The sequence below is a fragment of the Hyaena hyaena genome, unplaced genomic scaffold (assembly GCF_003009895.1).
Source record: "Hyaena hyaena isolate Hyena2069 unplaced genomic scaffold, ASM300989v1 scaffold_104, whole genome shotgun sequence".
Lineage (NCBI taxonomy): Eukaryota > Metazoa > Chordata > Mammalia > Carnivora > Hyaenidae > Hyaena > Hyaena hyaena.
Window position 1 is genome coordinate 242,178 of NW_024080736.1, and position 22,199 is coordinate 264,376.

At 40.9% G+C, this 22,199-nt stretch overlaps 1 protein-coding gene across 3 annotated transcripts in view; it reads right to left on the reverse strand.

Annotated features, from left to right (window-relative positions):
* Positions 1-22,199, reverse strand: part of CEP112 (centrosomal protein 112) — a 421,494-nt gene that overhangs the window by 98,064 nt on the left and 301,231 nt on the right. For 2 of the 3 annotated variants that reach the window (XM_039236016.1, XM_039236018.1), the window contains one exon: positions 190-252. The exons of the other annotated variant lie outside the window; for it this stretch is intronic. In XM_039236016.1, coding sequence (XP_039091947.1) covers positions 190-252 — 63 coding nt within the window. The remainder of the gene's footprint in view (positions 1-189; positions 253-22,199) is intronic. 3 annotated transcript variants of the gene reach the window in all.

A 22,199-nucleotide genomic window follows, 5' to 3' on the forward strand; every position in this document is an offset into this window, starting at 1 on the left:
TAATAAGACCCAAATATGAAGAGCATGTGTTATTGATCCATACACGCATCAAAAATAGGATATGAACCCATAAAAACACGGAAGGGGATGAAGTGCAACTCTAAGGTACAAATGCTCTTATGTGTAGGTTTCTTTTTTTGTTTGTTTCAGTTTTGGTTTTTTTTTTTTTTTTCCTTTCAGCATTCTTACCTGTGAAGATTTGGCGAGCTTCTGAGTATATTCCTTCTCAATCTGCTTCAGCCTGCTGTTGGCCTGAAAGACACACGTACATGAACACACACACACACACACACACACACACACGGTGACCTGTGAGCTTGGTATCTCTTCCACATGCCTATCACCAGGCAGCCGGGCTGGCTGCCAGCCGCACCGCCCTTCTGGGGCGGCCAGAAAACCACAGGGCTTGTCTTTGATCTAACGCCAACTATTCATCACTTAAAAAGCAAAAAGCAAAAGCAAAAAAAAAAAACAAAACAAAAAAAAAAACTCTCCTGCCAATTATTAGACAAACACAGACTTCTGTGGAGAGAAAGAGAAAGGCAGAAGAGACAGAAATAGACCTAGTGAGGGTGTGAAGGCTCAGAGGGTGAAGTACGGAAAGGAGGAAGAATCAAAGGGAGAAGGGAAGGGAAACAAGGGGAGGGAAGAGGAGGAGAAAGAGGAAAAGGTAAATTTCATCCTCTTTCCCACTCTTGGGGGATGAAAGAACGAGATGCTCCCGGACAGGGGCAGAGAGATTTTGAGACTCACTCGCGAGAGACGGGAGCCCCCACTCTGCCTAACACACCAGAACTACTTTTTCAAAGTGACAAATATATCTAAGTCAAACAACGTCCACGTCCTGGAAGCAGGGTGGCCTTCCCTGAATAAGTCCCCTTTCCTGAGAACTCAGCTATCTCTTTGCCACCCAGGTTCCCATCCTTCGCAGGTGACCCGCTCGCCCGCCTCCAGAGGCCTCCTGCATCCTGCGCGCTGCACCTGCACAGTGACGCATGCGTGCCGGGCCTCTCTTCTCGTCCACTGTGCCAGCCAAGTAGGCCCTTCCCATCTGAGCTGCATGCTTCGCTTCTAGAAAAGCCTTGGTCATTACTCTCAGAATTTCTGCTCTGTTCCCAGGTCCCTCTCTCCCTCTCTTTCCCTTCTCTCCCTCCCTTCCTATCTCTCCCTCTCTTTCCCTCTCTCTCCCTCTCCCCCTCTTTTTCCTTCTCTCCCCCTCTCCCTCTCTCTGACTCCCTCCCTCTCTCTCCTTCTCTCTCTCTCCCTCTCTTTCCCTCTCTATCTCCCTCTCTCTCTCTCTCCCTGTCTTTCCCTCTCTCTCCCTCTCCACCCCCCCATCTGTCTCTACAGCTCTGACTGTTGGACTGCTCAGGATTATCGTCTCTTTCTTCTCATTATTTCTATTTTCCATTTCTTTGTCTTTTTGATCTCTCACAGAGAATGTTCAACTTTTCACTTTAAACTTTCTATTGGATTTAAAAGAAAAATTCTGCCATACTATTCACAGTTTCCAAGAGGATTGCTTTTGTTCTCTGAGTAGCAACATGAATCCTCTTTTTAAGATGAGGTAATGGAGGCACAGAGAGGTTAAGTAACTTGCCCAGCATCACACAGCTAGGAAGTGATGGAGCCACTTTAATCCCACACAGTAGAGCACATGGCATACCTCTCTCTACTGAGGTTAGCAGATTCATAGATACTGCAGACATAGCTATATGCCTATACACACACAAAACATCTTTTTGCTCTGAGTGTCCGTGTTTTTTCCCGAGTTCCTTTTACCCATTTGCTATGCCAACCAGTTTTGTCTGTTTCTCCCTTTAGAAACTTTCTTCAGCTGTCTGCTGATCTTTCTTATTTAAAGTGAGGCCTCCATGGGCAGCTGGGTGGCTCAGTCTGTTAAGGCTTTGACTTTGGCTCAGGTCATGATCTCATGGTTGGTGAATTCAAGCCCTGAGTTGGGCTCTGTGCTGACAGCCCAGAGCCTGGAGCCTGTTTCAGATTCTGTGTCTGTCTCTCTCTCTGCCCCACCCCTACTCACGTTCTTTCTCTCTTTCAAAAATAAATAAACATCAAAAAAAGTAATAAAGTGAGTCCTCTAAAACAGGCGGACTAGGGATGCAGGGACACCAGGTCATGGGGTGGCTCAGGAGGGCCCGGGCTCTTCCATGCCCCTCTTTGACTGGACATTCATCTTGAACCATTTTGCCCACAGCTGCATCCTCCAGTGTCCCCCCTGACGTCCGAGATCCGGCTCCTAATGTCTGCAGAGGGTCTCCTACGTGTTCAGGATTTCGACTCTTGCCCAAACCTAAGTTCATGTCGCCCTCGGCAGCACCTGTGTCCGCTCTCTCACTCCATCTCTCCGGAGAGCAAACCAGGAGGGGGGTGGGGGGCAGAGGCAGACACGGAATATACTCATATGCTGCCCCCCTAATCCCCGTGTGACAGTATTCGAGGTGAGGCCTTTGGGAGTGATTAGGTTATGGGGTGGATTCCCCTTGTGGATGGGATTAATGCCCTTATAAGAAGCCAGAGAGCTTGCTTTCTCCTGCCCTGTGAGGGGGTGACAAGAAGATGGGGTGTGCAGCCCGGAAGAAGGCTCTCACCAGAACCCGATACATTCGCAGGCACCTGGATCTCAGGCTCCCAGCTTCCAAAATGATCGGGGGTGAATTTCTGTTCCTGGTAAGTCCCCCAGGGTATGGAGTTTTGTAATAGAACCTGAGCTAACACAACAGCCATGTGTTTTATGGACTTAAGGTCAAAAGCAATTCTTTAGAGTTTATTCCATCAATCTCTCTGCATCTACAGTCCCGCTCAGTACACTGGGTAGTAGTTTGGGTTTTTTCAGAATAGAGGGCATTTGACGATTACTCTTGTTTTCTCTTAAAGCCATGAAACTCTATTCTACTTCTGTAATTAACAAAGGCACTCTCCGTTACAGATCTAAGGCCACTCTGAATCTCGTGACGTTTATCTGCCTTGCCTTGCATTCTGCCAATGTTTTTTTAAGTCACAAAATGCTTGATAAAGTATTTTTTGCTTATTTAACAGAGAGCTCTTAGCACGTGGCAGGCAGTGTGGCAAGTGCTCGACAAATAGTTACTCACTAGAAAATATAAAAATTACAGTGTCATAAAGATTAAGTGATTTTCCCTAAAAAAGCTGGAGTCAGAGGTGCTGGTTTGTGCAAGGCAGCCTGTGTCAGAACCCACACACTCACATCAGTTCCTCTGCAACCTTCTAATTCATTCATCCATTCTGGGAAACTGGGATGAGGGCAGGGAGGAACACAGAAAACATCCCTCCCGACCTTTATGGAGAGTCTCTCCTGGCAAGTAAACAAAACAGCTTACAGACGTGATGATATTTCAGGGGGTGGAAGCGTCGTGGGGAGGATGAAGCAGGAAAGAGAGGAGAGGTGATGGGGGCAGGGGGAGTTTACAGTTTAACAGTGTGCGAGGCGGGGGCACCTAGGTGGCTCAGTCAGTTAAGCATCTGACTCCTGGTTTCAGCTCAGGTCATGATCTCACAGTTCGTGAGTTCAAGCCCCACAATGGGCTCTGTGCTGGCAGCATGGAGCCTGCTTGAGATTCTCTCTCTCCCTCTCTCTCCGCCCCTCCCCCGCTAGTGCTCTCTCTCGCTGTTTCAAACTAAATAAATGAACTTTTTAAAAAAAATGTGCAAGTCAGGGGCACCTGGGTGGCTCAGTTGGTTAAGTGGCCGACTTTGGCTCAGGTCGATATGGTTTGTGAGTTTAAGCCCCGTGTTAGGCTCTATGCTGACAGCTCAGAGCCTGGAGCCTGCTTCGGATTCTGTGTCTCCCTCTCTCTCTGCTCCTCTGCAGCTCACACACTGTCTCTCTCTGTCTCTCTCAAAATAAATAACATAATAAAAAAATTTTTTTTTAAATGTGCAAGTTAGGAAGAGCCTCACTAAAAGGATACGATAGAGGAGTGCAGCCCTGCAGGAGATGAAGGAGCCCCGAGGACCCACAGGGAGAGAGCACTTCAGGCAGAGGGGCCTGGCAGAGGGCCGGCTGCAACGGCCCGGAGGCAGAGGCATGCCTGGCATAGCGAGGCGGCCAGCGTGGTTGGGTCAGTGAGCAACGTCTCTCTTGGATAAAGTCTGAGATGGAACGAGGAGCCAGATCCTTCTTGGTGTTGTAGGCTATTGTACAGAATGTGGCTTTTATTATGAGTGAGACAGAGTCCCTGAAGAGGCTTCAGTACAGGAGTGACATGATTCAACTGAGTCTGGCTCCTGTTGGGAGCAAGAACCCAGCAGAGAAGTCAGTTGAGAGGCTGTTGCAAACAATCCAGGATGGCAACAGAGGACATGGTGAGAAGAGGTCAGATTCCTTGAAAGAGTTTAAAGTAGAGCCACCAGCCAACTGGATGTGCTGTATGGTAAAGAAAGAGACGAACGAAGAATGACTTCAAGAATTTTCTCTCAAGCAACTAGAAGAGCCGAGTTGTCATTAACCTCACATCAAAAAAATTATGGCTGGAACAGGTTTTTGGGAAGAGATGAAGAGATCGGCATTGGACACATTAAGCGTGGAGATGCTTATCGGCCATCTGGTGTTGAAGTGAATATTGGGATATTTAGGTCTGGAGTTCAGAGGAAAGGTCTAGGTTAGAAGTATAAATTCACCACCAGTACAGGAGTGGCATGTAGAATATGCTCCTGGATGAGATCTCAAGGCACTGAGTGAAAAGTGAGAAGTCTAGGTAGACTGAGCCCTGAGCCTGCCAATGTCAGGAGGCTGGAGTTGAGCAGGGAAGCAAACGGAAGGAAGGGCCAAAGAGATGCAAAATCAGGATAATCGGGCATCCTGAAGCCAAGTGAGGAAGGTGTTTCAAGGATCATGTCAGATGCTACAGAGGGGTCATGAGAAGTGAGGACGGAAAATTAAGCACATGGTTTATGCACGTGGAGGACGCTGGCAGTCTGAACACAAGCACGGGTGGTGTGGTGGTGGGAATGAACGTGGGATTTGAGGAAGCTCACGAGGAGGAGAGGAAGTAGAGCAGGGACAGACAATTTTTTCAGAGTTCTGTCACAAGGGGAAGGAGAGGGACAGGCTGGAGGCTGCAGGGGAAAGGGGTAAGGAAAGGTCTGGTTTGTTTGGTTTGGTTTTCTGTACAGCGAGAGAACTATCAGCATGTGTGCAGGCTGCCGGGAAATATCTGGCAGGAGAGAGGAAAAACCAGGTGCTGCCAGAGATTCAGAGGAGACGTGTCCTTGAGAAAGGAGAGGGGATGGGATCTAGAGCACAGAGGGGACAGGATCGGGGCAGGTGGGGGAGGGTCCTGGCTACAAGTGCAGGTAAATCACCCGCCAGCAGGAGTGAGGCGAGTTTTGTTTGCTTCCGCCTTCCCCAGGAAGTAGGAAGGAAGATTCACAGCAAAGAATGTGATGGCAGAAGAGACTGGTGGGAGATTCGAGGTGTGAGGAAAGGGTGTGGATAGTCATGGAGGAAAGTGGGAAAGGGAAGGAGAGGGGAATGCAGTAGGAGTCTCAGGACTCCAGGAAGCATCAGGGTCCACCTGAAATCACCACTGCTGAACTGAAAGTGAGGCCAGCTGGTAATATAATAACACCTCTAGAACGTGCCAGTAGCTAAACAGAACAGAATTGATACTTTGGAGAATAATAAGAATAACTGAGGAAATACAATTAATCTATCAACCTTCAAGGTTGTTTCTATGTATTTGAAACCAAGTCACTACTGCCTGAATTTCTGAGCTCCTCAAAAAAATCTAAAAAGCTCTGGTTTAGCATGGTTGAAGATGTACAGCTAATTTCTCATGCAAAACTATCCTTAAAACATGTTTTGAATAATTTTATTCTCAGAATGGTAGTGACTGTACATTTCCATACAAAAAATTCAGTTACAGTTATTTTAATCCAAGTCTTATTTTTATAGCTATCATTACTATACAGAAATACAATTTTCAAACATCTGCAGCATAACCTGAACAGATGCAGAGTAACAGATGAGAAGAAAATCATAATTTTGAAGAGAGCAGAGCTGTTTTGTTTGGTGGTTCCTATTGTTTTAATCTCTAGCTCTTTCTAACTGCTCCCATTATGGGTGGTCATACCTTCCACCCTCCACTGAGTTGGTTTGCCTCTGCTTTTCTAGGGCTTCTGTCTCAGGTCGGTCTTCCTTGTTTAAAAATCCCAGTATGTTGGTCCTCATTCTCTATGCAATTCCTATCAAAATCTTGGGCTTAACTATAGTGGAAAGAAATAAATCAATTTTCAGAAAGGTGTCAAGGGTTGGTTAGACATCTTAATATGCTACTCTTTTCTTGTAGGGTACTTCGCATCACGTCTTCATTCAAAAAGTCCTTCATTAGAAGTCAAACTCTCACTTTTCACAGACGACATGATACTTTACATGGAAAACCTAGAAGACTCCACCAAAAAACTGCTAGAGCAGATACAGGGATTCAGCAAAGTCACAGGATATAAAATCAATGTACAGAAATCGGTTGCATTTCTATACACCAATAATGAAGCAACAGAAAGAGTTATCAAGGAATTGATCCCATTGACAGCTGCACCAAGAACCATAAAATACCTAGGAACAAACCTAACTAAAGAAGTAAAAGATCTGTACACTGAAAACTATAGAAAGCTTATGAAGGAAATTGAAGAAGACACAAAGAAATGGAAAAAGATCCCATGCTCATGGGTTGGAAGAAGAAATATTGTTAAAATGTTGATACCACCCAAAGCAATCTGCACATTCAATGCAATCCCAATCAAAATAGCACTAGCATTCTTCATAGAGCTAGAGGAAACACTTCTAAAATTTGTATGGAACCACAAAAGATCCCAAATAGCCAAAGTAATGTTGAAAAGGAAAACCAAAGCTGGAGGCATCACAATCCGGGACTTTAGCCTCTATTACAAAGCTGTAATCATCAAGACAATATGGTATTGGCACAAAAATAGACACATAGGCAATGGAATAGAATAGAGAGCCCAGAAATGGACCCAAAATTAATTATATGGCCAACTACTCTTCAACAAAGCAGGAAAGAGTATCCAATGGAAAAAAGACAGTCTCTTTAGCAAATGGTGCTGGGAGAACTGGATAGCAATAGGCACAAGAATGTATCTGGACCACATTCTTATACCATGCACAAAAATAAACTCAATGTGGATGAAAGACCTAAATGTTAGACAGGAAACCATCAAAACCCTACAGGAGAAAACAGGTAGCAACCTCTTTGACCTTGGCCGCAGAAGCTTCTGACTTGACATGTCTCCAAAGGCAAGGGAAACAAAAGCAAAAATGATCTACTGGGACCTCATCAAGATAAAAAGCCTATGTACAGCAAAGGAAACAATCAACAAAACTAAAAGGCAACTGATAAATGGGAGAAGATATTTGCAAATGACATATCAAATAAAGGGTTAGTATCCAAAATCTATAAAGAACTTACCAAAAGCCAGTGAAGAAATGGGCAAAGGACATGAATAGACACTTTCCCAAAGGTAAACACCCAGATAGCAAACAGACAAATGAAAAGATGCTCAACATTGCTCATCATCAGGGAAATACAAATTAAAACCACAGTGAGATACCACCTCACACCAGTCAGAATGGCTAAAATTAACACCTCAGGCAACAACAAATGTTAGCAAGGATGTGGAGAAAGGGGAACCCTCTTGCACTATTGGTGAGAATGTAAACTGGTGCAGCCACTCTAAAAAACATTTGGAGGCTCCTCAAAAAATTGAAAAGAATTACCGTATGACCCAGCAACACTAGGAATTTACCCAAAGGATACAGGAGTGCTGATTTGTAGGGACACATGTACCCCAATGTTTACAGCAGCACTATCAACAATAGCCAAAGGATGGAAAGACTCCAAATGTCCTTCAACTAATGAGTGGATAAAGAAGATTTGGTATATACAATGGAATACTACTTAGTGATGACAAAGGATGAAATCTTGCCATTTGCAACAACGTGGATGGAATAGGAGGGTATTATGCTAAGTGAAATAAGTCAGTCAGAGAAAGGCAGATATCATGTGTTTTCACTCATACATGGAATTTGAGAAACTTAACAGAAGACCATAGAGGAAGGGAAAGAAAAATAAGTTACAAACAGAGAGGGGGGCAAACCATAAGAGACTCTTAAATACAGAGAACTGAGGGTTGATGGGGGTGGGGAGTTGGAGGGGTGGGGCAAATGGGAGGAGGGCACTTGCTGGGATGAGCACTGGGTGGTGTATGTATAGCATAAAGCTCAGATTATTATGCAGTATTTTCTATGCAGAAGCTTTGAAGATATCCATTTGAAGCTGCTTCAAACATGGTGAATAAATACAGTTATGGCCATTTGGTGACAGATGTTAATAGATAACTATGTAGTCCGCTAAAAGTGAAAATATTTAGAGAATTCATGGAACATATTTATTTATTTAACTTAAAATATTTACAGAGGGGCGCCTAGGTGGCTCAGTTGGTTAAACACCTGACTTCAGCTCAGGTCATGATCTCACGGTTCGTGAGATTGAGCCCCACATTGGGCTCTGTGCTGACAATTCAGAGACTGGAGCCTGCTTTGGATTCTGTGTCTCCCTCTCTCTCTGCCCCTCCCCTGCGCATGTTCTCTCTCTCTCAAAAATAAATGAAAGATATAAAAAAATTTTAAAAAATTTTACAGAACTTTCAAACTTGAAATTCTATGTTCCATCAAAAGAAAGGTACAAATTTATGAAGGATAACTAAAATTTATCATTGTGCTTGGGCCATGATGGAGTAGCTGGGACCATACCTAATCTGCCATCGTCAACAGTGAGAAAGCTGGACAAGATAGGACACACCATTTTAGGATGCTGAGAAACAAGAAGCAGAGGATTGTGACCCTGTGAAGAAAAGGGAAACAAGGGAAGTGTACTCTATAATCACCCCTGCCTTCTTTCTGGAGGCATTTCTGGGCCTGAACATAGGGAAGGGAATCAAAGTACAGCATAGCAGGATTGCAAATTGAGGAGAAAAAGACTAGAGTTTGGGAAGGCTGAGGCAGTTGAAATCTGGGGGGAAGAGTACTAAGCAGAGGTAGATATGCACAGAGGGAGCTCCATACACTTACATGGGTTCCTTCTGAGTCTGTTGCTGATACTTAGCTGTGCACGTGTAGGATTAGGTTCTATAAGGGCAAGTAAAAACTGACTGTTGAGATTTAAGAACAACAATTTCCCAAGCCAACACAAAGCTGAGAGAGATTTGAGTTCTGACAAGCCAGAATGAATGGTTCTCATAGAACATCCAGAAAGGTCACACTTACATCATGGGATTAAATTAGCCTTAGAGTGAAGTCAACTTTAAGTCTGTTCTGGCAAAATTTAAAAATAAGCATGGATCAAACTGGTCATTGACAAGCAACCTAACTGCTTCCTAAATAAGGTCCAATATTTTTTAAAAGAAGTCAAGAAAATCTAGCATTTAACAACATAAATTTTATAATGTCCAGCATTCAATGAAAGATGGCCTGGGAAGAAGCAGGAGAAAAATTAGTGAATCGAGTTAGGCCCAAAAATGACAGATGGTGGAATCAGTAGATAAAGACTTTAAAATAGCTACCAAAAACATACCTAAATATTTAAATAAAAACATGAACAGAATGAGGAGAGAAATAGAAGGTATGCAAAAAGAACTAAATAGCCTAGGGCACAGAAGTATATTTTCTGAAAGGAAAATTTCACTGGATGGGGTTAACAACAGATACGGCACAACAGAAGAAAAGATCAGTGAAGATGAAGAAAAAGCATTTTAAGTATCCAAATGAATGCCCCCAAGACAAAAGACTGAATTTGATGACTAATCAGAGTAATGTATGAGACTATATCCCATCATCTAACATATTTATAATTGTAGATGAGAAGGACAAAGTGTGGGGAAAATATTTGAAGACACAATCGCTACAAATTTTGCAATATGAAGGAAACTATAAACCCACCAGTGGAAAAAGACCAATGAATAAAAGAGATAAACACAAAGAAAACCACATCCAGATACATCACAACCAAACTGTGAGAACGTAACTAAAGATAAAATCTTAAAAGCAGCCAGAGAAAGCAGATGCATTAAAAAGATCAGAATGATTGAGAATTTCTCATCTGAAATGATGTCAGAAGATAACATAGTGAATCTTTATAAAGCATTGAAAGAAAAAAAAGTCTGTCAATCTGGAATTGTATATTTAGTAGAAATATCCTTCAAAACTGAAGGTGTACGACAGACATCTTCAAACAAAAATCTGTCACCAGCAGACATGAGCTACAGGAAAGGTTAAAGGAAGTCATTTGAGTAGATGGAAAATGACACGAAATGCAAATGTGGAAACCTGGATCAAAAGGATAAAGAGCACTGGACACAGAAAATAAGCGTGTAAATGTAAATGATCTTTTTTCTTCTTTGAAAATTTCTCTGTAAGAAAATGTACTTTGAAAAGCTGAAAAAATGCAACTATATTATAATATACGTAGAAACAGGATAGGAATAGGGAATTAGAGCTACATTGTTATTAAGGCACTTCCATTTTATGGTAAACTTGTGTAAGAGTACTTGAAGGCAGAGTGTAGTAAACAGCCAAATCACAAAAAAGAAAAATAAAGAAAAAGGTATATCTACTAAGCCAATAGCAGAAATAAAATGGAATATTACTTAATTACTCAGCAAATGCAATAAAAGCTATGGTAAGAGGAAAAGGGAGCAAAACGAGATGGGACAAATAGAAAACAAAGAACAAAATGGTAAAATAAAACCCAACAATATCAATAATTACATTAAACATAAATAGTTAAGAATTTCACCTAAATTACAAAGACTGTCATGACCTAAAAGAAGGTATAACTATGTAGTATTTTCAAAATAAACTTTGTATGTTTAAACACCCTAAAAGTAAAAGGAGGAAGAAAGATGTACCATGCAAACCATAATCATAAGAAAAGTGGGGTGGCTATGCTAATATCCAATATTCTTTCTTTGAGAACAAAAAAACTAAGCAGAAAAAAGAATATTTCATGGTGATAAATATTTAATTCATAAAAATGATAGAGCAATCCTAATGTTATGTACAATTTCAAGAGCTTTGAAATACATGAGGCAAAGACTGACAGCACTGAAAGGAGATATAGGCAAATTCAAAAATTATAAATGAGGAGATTTTCAAAAAAAATACACCTAATTTCTACAGGTCAAAGAAGAATTTACAAGGGCAACTAGAAAATATTTTAAAACGAATAATAATGGAAGCATAGTGTTTATGGAATGCAGCTAAATCAGTGCTTTGGGGACGTTTTAGCCTTGAATTATTTTATTCGCAAAGAAGGAAAATCTAAAATAAGTGATAGAAGCTTCTCCTGAAGAAACTTGAAAAAGAATAGCAAATTAAATACAAAATAAGCAAAAGAAAGAAAATAATAAATGTAAGAGTAGAAATAATGAAATAGAGAAAATCAGTGAAATCAGTGAAACCAAAATCTGGTTCTTTGAGATCAATAAAATTGATAAACCTCTAGGTAGACTGATCAGAAATAATGGAGAGGAGATAGAAATTAACCAATATCAGGAGTGAGAGAAAGGGGACACCACTATCAGATCCTACGGACATTAAGAGGGCAATAAGGAAGTATTATGAATAACATATTGCCAACATTTTTTATAATTCAGGCAAAATACAGAAGACTCTTTTTTTTTTTTTTTTTTTACAGGAGGAATGTTAGATTTTCATATTTATTTCTTTTTTTTTTTTTCTACAAATAGTTTATTGTCAAATTAGTTTCCACATAACACTCAGTGCTCATCCCCAAAGTGCCCTCCTCCATGCCCATCCCCCCCTCCCCCCCACATCCATCAGTCCTCAGTTTTTGTCAGCATTCAAGAGTCTCTCATGGTTTGCCTCTCTCCCTTTCCCCCACCATTTCCGCCCTTCTTCTCCCCCTTGTTCCTCCGTCAAGTTCCTCCTAATCCTCCTATACGTGCAAACATATGATATTTGTCCTTCTCTGCCTGACTTATTTCGCTCAGCATAACACCCTCAAGGTCCATCCATGTTGCTACACATGGCCAGATTTCATTGTTTCTCATTGCCATGTAGTATTCCATGGTATAGATAAACCACATCTTCTTGATCCATTCATCTGTTGATGGACACTTAGGCTCTTTCCATGTTTTAGCTATTGTGGAGAGTGCTGCTGTGAACATTGGGGTACATGTGCTCCTATGCATCAGCATTTCTGTATCCCTTGGGTAAATTCCTAGCAGTGCTATTGCTGGGTCGTAAGGGAGTTCTATTGTTAGTTTCCTGAGGAACCTCCATACTGTTTTCCAGAGGGGCTGTACCAGTTTACATTCCCACCAACAGTGTAGGAGGGTGCCCGTTTCTCCACATCCTCGCCAGCATCTAGAGTTCTCTGATTTGCTCATTTTAGCCACTCTGACTGGCGTGAGGTGGTATCTCAGTGTGGTTTTGATTTGAAAATACAGAAGACTCTTAAATAATACAAATTACCAAAAGTAAAGCAAGAATAGAAAACTCAAAGAATCATATATCTCTATAAGTATTAAACATGCACATATAAACACACACACACACACACACACACACACACACACACACACACTACATTCAGGACCAAGTGGCTTCACCAGTGAATTCTATCAAACATCTAAGACAGAAATAATATCAATCCCACATAAACTTCCAGAAAATAGAACATGCAGAGATTACGTCATGAGAACTTAAGGGAGCACTGTTTCTCCACCAAAACATGGATTCTACCTCTTTCCACCATGAGAAGTCTAACACTCCTGTCTCCTTTTCTTCTACATTGACTCATCTCCATGTGATTGTAAAAGGCTAATTTTACACATGCACACACAAACACACACACACACACAGAGCCCTCTCTGAAATCCTGATAGATTCCTGTGATGGTTTTACAAATATTTACCTTGAGTACCTCCTCTGTGTCGGGCACTTTATGTTTACAGAGGTAAGTGATTTAATGCAATTGGGGAGGAGACAAATAAATGAATAAATAAAATAATGCGTAAGTGTCATGGAAGAGCTATGCACAGAGTGTTATTAAGGAAAAACTATAAGCTGCCTCACGCTGGAGAAGGCTTTTGTAAGCACATGAATATAAAAGGATAATGATGCTGATGGTGTTGCTGATGCTGATGGCGATGACTGTGATGGTGATGATTGTGATGATGACGACGATGATGATCGCAACAACAAAACAACTAATATTTATTTTGTTCTTACTCTACTGACACATAATGCTTAAATGCTTTACATATATTAAAGATCTAATCCTCCCCAAACTGTGAGGTAGACACGATTATTACCCTCATTTACTGACAGTGAAACTGAGAGACAGGTGACGAAACTTACTCGAGGTTATCAGCTTGGAATGAACAGGAATCAACTAATTGGAAAAGAAAGAGAAGAGAATCCCAAATGGAAAGAGTAACAGATGCAAAATCTGCAGGATTGGAGGATATTGGAGGCACCAGGCTTGCTTTTCTTCCGTCACCGGCATATTTGCTGGAAAGGCAGTCTCCACCCTGTATCCCCATTTCATTTTCTTTTTACTTCAAGAAATAATTTACTGAGCAGCTTGGTGACTGCTCGTTCTTTCCCTGAGTTTGACCCCGCCCCTTCCATTCAGCTCAGCAATGACTTATTGCTGTAAAGAGGGGCCATTTTAATAAACATTTATTTTTATTATAAAAGTAGATACAGAGTGTGGTATTGTAATCCTGTAAATTTTTTTTTTAAATTATACCACACTCTTAAGCAGAAGAATTCTACGGTATGAAAATTATACCTCAATAAAGCTGTTTCAAAAAGTAAATATATACTCAGTATAGAATGTGTAAATTCTCTCTCTATATGTATATAAAAATTACATAGAATATATGTAAATATAGGGCACCTGGGTGGCTGTCATTAAGCATCTGACTTTAGCTCAGGTCATGACCTCATGGTTCATGACTTTGAGTCCCACATTGGGTGAGCATGAGCCTCGCTTCAGATGAACATGAGCCCCAAGCCCTATTTCAAGTAAAAAAACCCCTGAGCCCGACTTTGGGTGGGCACTGCTTCTTTCTCTCTCTCCTTGTCTATCTCTCTCTGCCCTTTGCTCACTTGCAGCCTCTTTCTCTCTCTCAAAAAAATATATGTAAATGTATAAAAATTATATATAGGACATAAATATATTTTATATATCTTAATATATTAGTATATTTTAAAATATATTATTTAATATATAATATGATATACTTTAATGTATTAATATTTAATAACATTGGATTTTATATTGACATATTATATTAATATTTAATGTATTAATATTTAATAACATTGGATTTTATATTGACATATTATATTAATATTTAATGTATTAATATTTAATATATTTTAAATAAATTGTAATATATAAAATACATATTTACACAGCATACATATGAAATTTCCTGTAATCTATCATCCAGGGTAACTATGTTGCCATCCTAGTGATTTTTAGGTACAGCACACTCGCAGGTACCAGGATGTTTCTGAAGTCCTGAACCTGGTAGTTTCTCCCATTCCTCAGCCTTTCCCCACTCTGCCTGCGGCCCTCACTACCTCACAGAAAGGATGACACTGCAAAACTACAGAGAGACCAAAGGAGGCAGTTTTTGGCTTTTGACTCTCCAACCTGGGCCGATGGGGCCCAAATGTGTATCAGTCACCGTGGGCCTTACCCTGTGTGCTTCCGCAACCCCAGAACCAGAAATGACTCTCCAGCCTGGGTACTGACACATAATCTGAAGTGAAGGGGAAAGTGTTTATCTGCGAGCCTGTTCCTGAGCAAAGGCCTTGTTTCTTGCCTTGTTCCCTGGTACCAAGCGGAGGGATGGGAAAGGGGCAGAAACCCCAGAGAGATGGGGCCCCTCTAACTGCACTCTAACTCCATGTGGCCCAGGCCACAGGGAGGCCAGGGTCTGTATGACCTTGAGTTCTTCGCCACCCCGGCACATATCCTGGAGCCATACTCAGGGATGGGCTGTGTGGTGTGTGAGTGTGTCAGCAGGCCAGTGAGACTGCTATCCGCAGGTGCGTGTGTGTTCGCACCTCTCCCTGACCAAAGGCAGGAAGAATCTAAAAACTCCTGGGTGTCAGAGAGCAGTATGGATGTCGCAAAGAGAATGCAAGGCTTGAAGGGGCTTTCAAAGAGGAAGGAGGGGTCACAGAGAAGTGACCCCTTATCATCTGGCTACCAAAGGTCAGTGGGGGCAACAGATGTCTCAGTGGATGCCTCAGAGGGTGGGCGGTACCCGCGATCAGAGGGCTCCCTGCCTCGTCCACCACGCCACGGCACGATAGGGCCTTTGGTTCTCACCTGCTATCCTGGGGAAGGGACTGGTGTCTGGGGTGGCTGAGGACTAGTATCAAGTTTTTGCCATGCAGCCAAATGGTGACTCAAAACAGAAATGGAGATTATAGTAAAATAAGCACATTGGGGTTTATGGCCTAAGATTTGTACCCATTTCGGGCATGTCACTGTTAAGAGTTGGGGTGAGACTGTGGTAGTATTTGGTTCAGATCCCACCTGCCACCACACCTCCTCTCCATGAAGTAGATGTCCCAGAGAGGACCGGCAGCCACCGACAGACAGACAGAAGATAGGCTGACTCTGCCCCAGCTTGATACGGTGAGTGTGCTGGAGGCCGAGGCTCCCTCCTGCGAACTTGAATTAACATTTGACCGGCAGATGTCAGTGCTCCGCATTTAGTGACTTTTCAGCTGTAATTTGTTTCTAAAGAACTGATTAAATCATCTTATATAGTTGCTTTACCCAGAACCAGAATCGAGTAATTAGAAACTCCAAGTGTTTTGTTTTTGTCACTGCCTAATTATTTTGTAAGAATTCCAGGGAGGAGCCGCATCCCCTATAAGGGAAGACAGACACTGGACAGTTTTGGAAAACGGCTGTGGTGTCATTATCAATATCACTATTTCTTGAGTACTCAGTAAATATTGGTGGATCCATTCTTAGAAAAAGCACCCATATTCCTGAATTTGGCCCTACTTCTGAATATGTCCAACTAGTATTAAATACATTGAATACATTTCTGCCTACATTAAATAATGTGCATTTAATGATAGTTAACCTATAGAATAACCTGGGACAGTTGATATTCTGCCCTCACCGTAATTCAGAAGGACTAATTTTCTTGCCATTGCAACATAGGTATTTATGTGGCTAACACCCATAAATGATCACATAAGATTTACATGAATTTCCACCGCACTCACTGAATAAGAAAGCAAACTGTGAAACAAGCTTATGGAAATAGTTAAAGAATTAAGATCTAATCATATTTCAAAAGCTCACCCTCAGAGGAACGCTCTGAAGCAGAGGCCACAGAAACTGAAACTCATTTATTACTTGGGCAGAAACACAAACTTTAAGAGAATGAGGGAGGAAAAAAAAACTTTACTTTGCTCTAGGGAAGAAGCAACTATTCTCTGATGTGCAAAAAAGAATTTATCATCAAAGACCAAATGTAAATGGGGCCAATTAATTTTTTTAAGAATCTCTACCTTCTCTAATATATTTATGTCTTTGTTACTGTTAGGCATTACACCAAAATCTTATGTTGCATGATTTGACAAATGTTAAAGAAAAATAGAAAAATTTAAAATATATAATATACATTTTAAATATACTTAAATTTACATACGAGTGTCACATCTGTTGGTGTCGTACTTTTAGGAAACAGAAGATCTATTTCAAATATCTGACTTTAGACACTGAAAACCGGTGACATTGTCTAATGACCAAATGATGTTAATTGAATTGTTGGTCTGGTAATAAATTATTTCCAATAAGCTTTGAATCTGGGAGTTAGATGTTCTGCTTTGTCACGCTCATAAATCCCATTAATATTTTACTTATTGTTTTGGAAATTTTTCTACTTTTTGGCTCATTTGTATAAGAAAAAAGAATGTAATGAATATTAATTGGAAAGCTTATGAAATAATGTATTTACAGGAAGTTGCCATGTTAGATTCCAGGCAGTTCAATATAAATCTCAACACTTAACAAAATATCTATTTACTCTATTGGATAATTTGGAAATTTGGAATAGGTGCTGGGAGGATGTTCTTGAGATTTAATCATCAGATCTTCCTAATTAAAAACAACTTAAGCTTATCCAGCTTTCCTGGGTCCTCTATATTGAGACAGAATTACCATGCCAATTTATTTAAAAATAATGTGCGAAATGTTGGACAACAGAGAGTATGATGCCTATATAAAACACACTCTATCCCCCACTCCATCCGCACACAGAAGGTCTTCAGTTAGTTTTGTTGCTGTACAGGTGAATTTCCCATCACCCAGACCCTCAAAGCTACTTCAGCCGTCTTTCTTCAACAACTCAAGTGACTTTGATCGATGATTCTAACAACTGTTGCCAAATGGTAAGCAGTAGAGCATGGTGGGGAAGAGCACAAGCTTTGAAGTGAAACCAGCTCGGGTGGTGTGACCACAGGCAACTTCTTTAACTTGCCCGCTCGTTATTTTATAATGTGCAGATAAAGTGGACAATAAAGAGTAAATAGGACTGAGGTTTAGCAACATAGGCATAGTGGAAGTTCGAGATGGCAAGGGATCAGAGAGTGGTGAGTAAGCACTGGAATGAGGATAAAGACCAGGTTCTTTATGCGTGAGGGAATGGGGAAAATAAAAGGTAAAGCAACAGTGATCAAAAGGAGAACCTGATGGACTGAGATCTTGGAGGTGAACTAGATGAGTAATGTTGAGGTCGAAGGCATGTCTGCATTTTTGGATGGGTAAAGTGGAAACGAGAGAGACATTACTTTACTAGAGCTGAGCTTACAAAACTGTAGGGTCAGGCTATTAGAAAAGTCAGATGTCACAATCAAATCTTTTGCAGTCAATTCTTGCTACTCTTTCTTGTTCATTCTTTCACTCTGGGTCCTTGAAAAAAACTGCTTGTCTTAGATTCTTTTTTTTTTTTTTTTAAGTTTATTTAGTTTGAGAGAGAAAGGGAGAGAACGAGCGAGCATATGCACAAATGGGGGAGGGGTAGAGACAGAAGAGAAGAGAGAATCCCAGGCAGGCTCCTCGCTGTCAGCACAGAGTCCCACAAGAGATTTGAGCTCACAAACTGTGAGATGATGACCTGAGCCCAAACCAAGAATCAGATGCTTAACCAAGTGAGCCACCCACGTGCCCCTGCTTGTCTCAGATTCTTTACTGGGGAAGCAATTTTCTTTCCTGACATGTCTCCAGAAATGGGGTGCTTTGGTGCTTTGGACATTGCTAATGATTTTTAGTTGTAACTGTTTACATTATATCATCGACAGATACCAAAGAATATTCTACACATTTATGAAAAATGATAAAGAACCCTCCTAAAACAACCACACCACTTAACATCTAGCATCATAAATGTCAGTGATGCTTCGCACTCTGCTGAGCTCTCTAATTCCTCTAGAGAATGAGCCACTACCTTAAATTTTCTGTATTGCCTTGCTTTAAATTACTATATATGCAGGTGTCTCTAACATACATACTAGTTTTACTGTTGTTTTAGCTTTATAGAAACACAATCATGCTCTATGTAATTTCCTGAAAACTGTTGTTTCTCACACGGTTTTTAAAACATGTTTATTTATTTACTTTGAGAGAGAGAGAGAGAACGAGCGAGCATGCACGAGTGGAAGAGGGGCAGAGAGGAGAGAGAAAGAGAGAGAATTCCAAAGCAGACTCCACAGTCAGCAGGGAGCCCAACAAGGGGCCCGATCCCACGAACTGTGAGATCGTGACCTGAGTCAAAATCAAGAGTCGGATGCTTAATGGACTGAGCCACCCAGGTGCCCCTCCACACATTTTTAAAAGAATTCATTCATGATGTTTCATTTGAAACTGTATTTCCTTCATAGTCACTGCTTTAGAATATTTAATGGTGTGAACAGATCAAAATCATTTATTCTTATTAACAGGCATTTGAACTTCCCATTTTTTTTTTTTACATGAGCCATGCTGTAATGAGCAATTCCTATCCATGCCTTCTGGTGCATATTTGTGACTTTCCAGAGCATATGCCAAAGAACTAAACTGATGGTTCATAAATCAAATGTTCAACTTCAAAGGATAATGCCACCAACATTTTATAGTCTCACCACAGCATATATGAGTTCTTTCTGTTCCACTTTCTTTATTTTTTTAAAGTTTATTTATTTTGAGAGAGAGAATGCAAGCAGAGGAAGGGCAGAGAGAGAGAGAGAGAGAGAGATTCCCAAGCAAGGGGAACTCACGAACTGTGAGATCATAACCTGAGCTGAAATCAAGTCAGAGGCTTAACTGACTGAGCCACCCAGGTGCCCCTGTTCTACACCTTCAACTCTACTCAGCATTGTCAGACCCCCTATGTTTAATAACGGATTTAGTAAGATATAATTCACATATCATAAAGTTCACATTTCTAATCTGTACAGTTTTGTGGTTTTCAGCATACCCATAGACCTATATATCTATCATCACTATCAACTTCCAGAACATTTTCATCACCTCAAAAAGAAACCCTACACCCATTAGCAGTCATTTTTCTTTACCCTCCCCCAAGCCACAGACCACCAGTAATCTCTTTTCTGTCTCTATAGATTTTCCTATTCTGGACATGTCATAAAAATGGAATCATACACATGTGGCCTTTTGTGACTGGTTTCGTTCACTTAGTGCATCTTAAAGGTTCATCTGTGTTGCAGCATGTGTCAGGACATCATTCCTTTTTATTGTCAAATAATATTCCATTGTATAGAAAGACTACATTTTATTTATCCATTCATCAGCTGATCAACATTTCAGTTGTTTCCATTTCTTGGCTATTATAAATAATGTTGCCATAAACACTCTTATACAAGCTTTTTGGAGGGGGGAATGTATTTTCCACTTTCATCTTTCAGCAGAAGATCATGGAGATTTTATTTGCAGGCCTCAGGCTCCTAGGTAGCCGCAGAATTGCTCGGTCATATGGTAACTCCACGTTAAACTTTGTAAGGAACTGCCAAGCTATTTTCCAAAGGGGCGGCACCATTTTTCATTCCCACCAGCAAAATATGAGGGTTCTAATTTCTCTGCATCCTTGCTAAAATTGGTCATTTTCTCTCTTTTTGACTGTGGCCATCCTGGTAGATGTGAAGTAGTATCTTTGGCTCCTTTGATCCTTTGCCCAGAAGTAGCAGCAAACATATGGGCTCAGGTCATTCTCCAAAAGCTCTACTTGCCTTTGGTTTTTTTCAGGGGGATGCTCTAGGAGAGTGGCTCCAATCTGGGAGTACTGGACTTAGGAGGCATCACGCATTAGCAGGGGACATGAGAAAAAGTACATTAGAAGAGCCAAGGCCTGGAAATAAATTCTCCAGGGTCTCCTGTTGAAGGGTGCCCCCCCCCACCCCTTACAGATGCTGAGTTCTTCAAGTTGTTCAGTTTCTTCCAATGAGGCCTTTGCGGCATCACTGCTAAGCTTTCCATCTTAGCTGAACACTCTCTTGGATCTATACCTGACGTGTGCACTCACCAACTCATCTTTTATTTCCTTTCCCACTGAAATCAGCACCATGAGCCATCCTATCTATATCCCACTTACACTTTATTCTGATGCCATTCGGACCGGACGGGTCTTAATCCTCATATGACCTTTTGGGGATGATTTGTTTGTGTCAGATGTCAGAAGGATTTATTACAGCATAAATCTTGAGAAATAATTTTGCACAGCTTAAATATCTGCAAATAGGCTACGGCAATGAACGGTCTTTCCCCAAAGAGGATTACAACAGAGGAGAGAGTAGAAATGACATCAGAGTGAGAGGTAAAAAAAAAAATGTTATTGGAGATTCTAAACCTTCGGGATCAGAATCTGCAGGCTCCGGTGGCCCCGGCATCTGTATTAAAAACTCTCCCATTGCTTCTGGTCATCAGTCAAGTTTGGGAACCATGGCTCCAGCTAACTGAGGATATCATTGGGAGCACTTGCCTAAATAAAAAACAATCATTTATAAAGCATGTAATTTATGCTTCTGCTATATTACCTCATTTCTACTGTGATTTTCCTGGGAAAAGAACTCAAAGGGTTGAGGCTGGTTGTTTTAAATAAATGAATATCATCAACTTTGATAGTCCCCAAAGAGTTGCTATGGTAACACAGAACAAAGATAATACCCATCAAGATGTAAATAATCAAGGCTGCTTCGGGATCTTAAACTGGCTTACTTTTAATGGTTGTAAGTGCAGAGGAAAGCAAAGAGCTCCAAGGAGGTGGGCAGTATTCCTACCAGAGTATTTGACTAATTGCGTGCACCCCAACACCTCAATAACAATAGCAGGGAATATGTTGTTTGGTCATGAAGGCAGTTACCAAACGTAAATACGGTTTTCACAGAGCCTTCCACTCTCCACTCGCCTTTATCTAATTCAAGTCATGCAGCTAGGTGTTAGAATGAACTTCTCTGAACTAAATACAAAAATTCAAAGTCATTTTGGGATTTGATCCTCATTCATTTTCAACCAAATATTCACATTCATTTCGAATTCACACGAGGACTGCAACAGCTTCACCTAAATCAGTTTTCTACAAGTTAAACATCCCTCCTACACTCAGATGTGATTGTGGGACCACTTTGATCTTTATTCCCAAATTTATTGCTCTGTGTAATCCATGACAAAATATAATGTGATTTACTATATCTCTATATGACAGCCCAGTAGCTGACAGAACTTAATAATTCAGCGTAAGAAAAAAAGCCTTCTGGCACCAAAATATACAGATCATAATGGGGGCTCTTTAGTATCAGTTTACAATGAAGCCGATACAAGCTGATCCTAAGAACTTCAAAACAATTCTTTTTTTTTCTAATGTATTTAATGAAGGAAATTTTTATTCCCTAAATGTGTTTTGTGGCTGCAAGCAAGTAATTTTGGACCACTCTGCTTTTGTTCTCATTAAAACAATGCAGGACGAGTCATAGCTGATGTTCCTTTCCCAAAGGACTAAATTTCTCCATTTAGTTGGAAATAAGTGAAGAAACACAATCGTGGGAATATAGGAGACTCTAAAAGAAGCAAATTTATATTTGG